The sequence below is a fragment of the Orbicella franksi genome, chromosome 4, assembly GCF_964199315.1.
Source record: "Orbicella franksi chromosome 4, jaOrbFran1.1, whole genome shotgun sequence".
NCBI lineage: Eukaryota > Metazoa > Cnidaria > Anthozoa > Scleractinia > Merulinidae > Orbicella > Orbicella franksi.
Window position 1 is genome coordinate 5,482,301 of NC_138148.1, and position 6,291 is coordinate 5,488,591.

The 6,291-nt window shown below is 41.4% G+C and overlaps 1 protein-coding gene across 1 annotated transcript; it reads right to left on the reverse strand.

Annotated features, from left to right (window-relative positions):
* Window positions 1-90: 90 nt before the first annotated feature.
* On the reverse strand, window positions 91-4,126 carry LOC145484232 (multiple inositol polyphosphate phosphatase 1-like). The gene has a single exon (XM_081462872.1). The coding sequence runs from the start codon at window positions 2,949-2,951 to the stop codon at window positions 1,533-1,535; it is 1,419 nt and encodes a 472-aa protein (XP_081318998.1). The 5' UTR covers window positions 2,952-4,126; the 3' UTR covers window positions 91-1,532.
* Window positions 4,127-6,291: the final 2,165 nt, after the last annotated feature.

The following is a 6,291-nucleotide window of genomic DNA, read 5'->3' on the forward strand; positions in this document are numbered from 1 at the left end:
ATCACTTGATAGCTGAAATCGAGAGCGAATAATCTAATTGTTTTAGCATAAATCTACTACTCGGTAAAAACTTTAATCTAAATCCTCCTCACAGACACTTCAAAAACCCAAAGAAGTGGCCGTCATTTTGTTAACAAGCGCACACTGCTAAGCTACTCACTATCTGCAACAGAAAATAGATAATGAGTAGCGTAGCCAATCAGAGAACAGCATTCGCGATTGAACGCTGGCATATTTATTCTAAATATCCTGCGCGTGAGCGATATGCAAACCACTGGTAAAAACGAGGAAGGACTGAGAGAAAGGAATAACCCGTACTTCATGAGAAAGAGCTGCGATGCCCATGGTGGTTTCGAATTTCAAATGAGCCCCACTGCATCTCACGTCCAAGGAAAATGAGGAATACTGGAAACAGTAGCCCTAGTCTCCTTGTGTCAGACACCCTGGGAAATATACGAGCCTGTTAAATTTGGAAGTACACTCAAAGAGGCGTTCAAAATCTAGCACAGCGCTACGCGATCAGAGTTTACCAAGCTGTAAAAAGTGTCTCACCGTGAAAAAACTACGAATAGGACAGATGTTTACCGTGTTACTTAAGCACACTTTCAGGTTTCTGTTCATATGCTTACTCTGCTAAACTAACCGGCCGGACCAACACTCAGGGTCTTTAAATAATTGAGGAGAAAGTGCTGCCTTTGTAATGACATCTGCAAATGGTTAGACTTTCTCGTCTTCTCGGACCAGGACAATAAACCGTAGGCCCCGTCTCACAACCCTTCATAATTAATTGTGTGGGACGTAAAAGAAGCCACACACTGATCGAAAAGAGTAGCGGACGTAGTTCCCGGTGTGGTGGTCTATCTCTGAGCTGATGGTTAAATGCTCGGAAATATTAGCTGCATAAGCTACTCTGAAATCCGAGGGTAAATAAAGTAATGTATGCATGTATGTATGTAGTTTGATAGGCAGTCGAACTTCTCCACAACGGCCACCTTGGCCTTAGGGACAGAGGAAAGTGGCCGTTGTAGAGAGGTGGCCATTATGGGGAGATAGGGGTGTAATATGACACCTGTTTTAAAAGGGGAAAACATTTTTTATTGTGTAGAAAAATGTTTATTGTAACATATAAATAGGTAACACTATCAAAATATATCAATAAAACAGAAACCAAACAGAAACAGAGCCCAATTACGTGCGGTACGGATAAGGTTAACTATAAAAGAACGGGGTTGTATACGCCGTCCGTTGCCGTTTTGGAGAGGTGGCTGTTGTAAAGAGATTAAAATAAAATTGAATGTATGGACCGTCCTCTGGAACAACATAAAAAATTGGCCGTTGTAGAGAGGTGGCGGTTAAAAAGAGATTCGACTGTATTTCCATTTACAGATTTGTTATCCTGTCTATATGTCCTGTCCGTGAATCTTGGATGAGTTAATAGGTATATATAAAAAAAAAAAATACAAAATATTTCTCACTCGTATGGCAAAATCCTCGCGTTGATTTTATGGGCTCCCGGCTACCGTCATGAAATCTTAAAAAATCAGCGCTAAAATAAGTGACAATGACATAAAAACATGAAGAGGACTCGAGGTCGAGGCCGAGGCCCTGGGATTACCGGTAGGAGGCAAGGAGCACATCGCGTCAAAATCACAGCCATCCACAGTCTTCTTAAAACAGGTCAGAAACTCGTCAAGACCGCAGTTTGTGTTTCCATGACAACACGACAGAGCAACGGGTTTCTCATTCACCAACACCTGTAGCTTGTGCTCTAATTTTCCCGCCTTTTCTGTTGAGTTGCACGCGGAAAGAACAAAAGCGATGTTGGCGGACATTGGCACCATGTTAGAAATCATGAATTGTCGCTTACTCTGCTGGATGTAATTGTCAGCCCGTAATGGAACAGGATCTCTGAAGAGCCCTAGTATTGTCAACAGAGAAACTAACGTGCCGGAAGAAGTGAAACGAAATACGCCACGAAATGCACTCTTTCCCATGGAGAAATCACGCAAATGTTGGGTGATATCTGAGAGAAGAGTGCATTCTATCTTGTGGTTGAGACTGTTACCATAGGAATGCTCGTAATAGTTTTCCAAGTCGTCTTGATATTCCAATACCTTAATGTCGCCTTCGTTTAGCAGAGAACACCAGCTGCTGTCCCTGCGATTCATTACACCAAATGCACAAAGCCTAAAAATCTTTTCCACAAGGTCAAATGTCAGTGACAGCTTTCCGGTTATCTGAAGTCGTTTCTCTAGTTGCTTTGTTAGGTTCTTTATCTCCGGGCCTTGGACGAACCTCTCTACCTCTGCAACACCATGTTCTTCAACATCAATCTCATATCGGGGACACCATTTGTAAGAAGACAACAATCTATCATTTTCACGGCCGGAAAATGTAATAGCAACAGGTTGAAATTTTGATGGGGTCACGGGTCCTCGAGCTTCAAAGAGTCCGTACGCGAACGACATGGCACTTTGTGCGGTGCGAAGCTTGTCCGCTGACTCAAATTTGTAGTATTTGTTCCAGTACTCCTTCACAAACACTTCAGGAAAACGAGATCGAAATCTCTTGGCTATGTTATATTGTTCGTTCTCTCCAACAGATGATAATTCGCTTGGCTCAGCGTCATTCCACTCGCGTGGTTTGTTCCACGGTAGTGTCAGGTTCTTGAAACGAAATGGCGAGCTTACGGTGTAGATTTCGTTCAGTTTGTTCAGAAGATCGTCCATTTCTTCTCTGTCGCCATCGCTTGGATACCGTGATCCGTGGCGTATTACCATGTTGAGATGAACTGGTTGACAATGTTCGGGGTATTTTAGCGAGGAAACTGAAGTGTTGTCGAAGTGGTAAGCTGTTTTTGTTCCGAAGCGATAGACGTTCGATTGCTTGGATTCTTGTAGATAAAAACCAACGAGTACAGCATTCGCTAACAAAAGGAATCTCCCGGCCATTTTTGTAATACCTCTGTCGCCAATGTTTTCTTGTTGCTCCTGTCTACTTAAATTTGCGTGTACACTTATATCGCACGAAGGGCTAATTGTGTTGAAATGTAGATTTACGTCATTTTCTGAGAGCACTGAAGCTTAGCACAAATGTCACGCTCAGTAGCTCCTGTTACAAATATGTCACTCTGCGGTAACCACCCCACAAGCACCCAGTCTCCTCTCTGCGTTGGAACAGGAGCCCATCACTAGTGATAGGTTTCTGGTTGGGATCAAAGTAAGGGACGGACCGGTTTTTTTTTGGATGCAGGGGGCTGGGGGAAGGGGGGAGGGGTAGACGATGTTTAAAAAATTTTCCTGCGTGCATATAACAAGCATGCAGAAACTGCTACAAAAACAAAACCAAAAACAAAAGAAACAACAACAACAAAAACGTGGAAAGGGAACCATGGGAAAAAAAATCGAGCAAGTGCTTTCTACTCTCCAGGTCCTGTTTTTGATGTGAACAATTAATCTTGCACAAGCTGCTGCCCACCAAAAAAAGGGGGAAAAAATTTCATACCTCAGAAAATTGCCCATCCTCTCCCCCACCCCCTCCTTCTCCCCCCCCCCCAAAATTTTCCGTCCTTAAAGCGTCGTGCGTCTCGGCGTCTGTTGGAAACCCTCTCAGTTCCCTCTCAGTAAAACCAAAGCCGCATACAGCAATGACCGTGGGCAGATCACAAGTCGCACAAGGTACAGGGGGTAACTCGTCCGAGAAAAGACTACCTATGAGTCTGGCAACGATACTACGCTGGCTGCTATTTTGTCGGCTCAAGATCACGTGACAAAATCGCTAAAGTTTGAGGAAGTCTGAACGTCTTACAGTGCCCTTAATCACAGAACAGCGAGCGTGGAGTCCAGCGAGTTCTTTTTTTTTCAATAACCAGTCGTCGCGAGGACATTGAGGGCAATTTCACTGAGAATTACGAAGAGAAACAGGCTAACCACAAGCAAAACTACCAGGTATACGTAATGTTCTTTTTACAGTTTAAATTATTTTTATTGTGCATGTGAATCAGAATGTAACGTTGTTTAGTTTGCGCATGAAATTCATCGATATGAATTAATTACCCCCATGTTATCAATCCGCTAGTGTGTTAAATAACAGCACATTATTGTGAACACAATCGAATATTAAAAAAAATAGATGAACGCAGCCTTACAAAACTGATTTGAAATTTGGAAAAAAAATTAATATAAGTCAGTTTTACATATGGTTGCAATATTATTGTTTCAGAATTGCTTGTTGCTCGTCTCCTAAAAAAATGTGCACGTGAGCCTCATTAGCTGAGTTCTAGAATTTTTCTCAGTTTACGAACAATAATAATAATAATCTACCACGGAAGCCTTTGACCTCACAACAAATGCCAAGCGTTTTTTAATTTAAACCTCTAGCTTAAAAATTAGAGGCATTGAAAATTGAAAACAGGAAAGGTGTTGAGTAGTTTTGGTCAATGTTTATGGCGTCATTTGAAACTGATCCAACGAAACGACTTCAGCTCAGAAAGAAATCAAATCAAATCATTGCAGTTTTGTTTTGATCAATAATAACGTATCGTGATTTTAGCCAACTTTACCACGCAGTTGTCCTAAATATGTTCTGAGGAAGCTAATCAAGGATGGGTACGCCTTTGTGTTAAATGTTTTTGTTTTGAGTTTCCCTCTATTATACTGAAATAAGTTGTTTTCGTGTTTGCCTCGGAGGCACACGAACAGATGAACTTTTCTGAAGGACGTGACTCCATGCCCTGTTCGCCCCTCGGGCTAACACGAATTGAAGTGTCTTGAATTGAAAAAGGTCAAATGTAAAATTAATGACTTAATAGGATTTAAAAACGATCTTCTATACAATGTTTAATGACAAGCAGAAAAAGAAAAATGATTTATTTTTTTTAATTTTAAGGAATCCCTTCGGGTGGAGTGGCCGAGACGTGATCAGAATTCGCGATTTATTTCTATGTTTTTTAATGCTGCCTGCTATGAAGGCTGTTTGCAAGTAAAATAGATTGTAAGCAGAATCTGTACAACTTTGTGTTAGTACTTCCTCGCGCGGTACTTCAAGGCCAGCTTAAATAGCTCCTGCTAACGCTTTGAAAGAACATGTAAGGAGAGAGGGAAAATATTTCCCCCGCCTCAGTTTCCCCCGACTTCGACTTCCCCGACTTCCCCCGACTCCAACAACTTCTCTCATGTTCAGGTACACTCCTCGGCTCACTTTTTGGTCGCCCCAGTTTTCCTCGATTAGGTGATCTTACCGTGTGGCATTAAATTTTGCCGGAGTTTATTTTTGCGATTCGAATTTTTTTGTTTTGTATTTTGTCGTTTTTTGTTTTTTGATTAAGCTGGGTTAATGCAATCCCAACCAGGAAAATAATGTCAATTTCTGTATCCTCGACATGTAGCCAAATGTACTTATTCAATGCATCAATAACAAATTCCTTGAGAACCTATTTTTGAGAAAACTCAGTATAGTGCATGTTTTCCGTTAATTTTACAAAAAGTAAAGAAGTAGGAATAAAGTGCGCGTAATTGAAAGCTCATCTTTTGAATAATTTTTTCCAGGGAACGTTTTATTCAGTTTTGTTATGATCAATCCTGTTAACGGCTTCTCGATACTTTTAATCCTATACACATTTCGCGATAATAAAGGTTTTCGTAATTTGCACTGGACGGCTGTCAATTTTTATTCAGTTTTTATTTTTTGCGTTCGACGAAGTGGAACGCAAACTTAATTTTGGCCTGTGCCTTTCCAGAGTTGGTTTACCTGTGCACAGTTATAGGCCGAAAAAACCACATTCCTGTAAGGACACCAAAATGGCCACCCCGCTTGATTTTTGCAGGGCATGTCACGGCCAGTAAACTGCTACCGTTTAATGCTAAGACATGTGATAAGACATGTGGCGAACATGTGAGTATGTGAGCAGGCCATGTGAGCTCGTCTTTCCGATGGATCTTTCTTTGACTTCTTTCCATTCAGTCGCCGCACGCTTCGCTATTATGTGCTCTCAGCGTTAGATTTTGGTAAATTTTTAACGTTTCGACGATGGCATTCATCGAAATTTGAGGGAATTGTCCTTGTTTATTTACGTGACTTGGTTTTGGGATGATAACCGTGGGAACAGCTACATTTTGACTGCATTTGTTGATTAGTTCCAGTCACGACAGATAGCTCAGTCTTTATCCGGTCAAAATTTTATTGTTTGGAATCGGTGGAGAAGTACTCTGAAGGCAAGATCCATAAGACTACTTTATTCATCAGGGGAAATACTCGAATTAGTCGCACGGAGTTTGTTTACGATAAACGAGC

Bases quoted from the DNA above. Each gene is read 5' to 3' on its own strand.
- LOC145484232 (XM_081462872.1), bottom strand. From the start codon at position 2,951: ATGGCCGGGAGATTCCTTTTGTTAGCGAATGCTGTACTCGTTGGTTTT.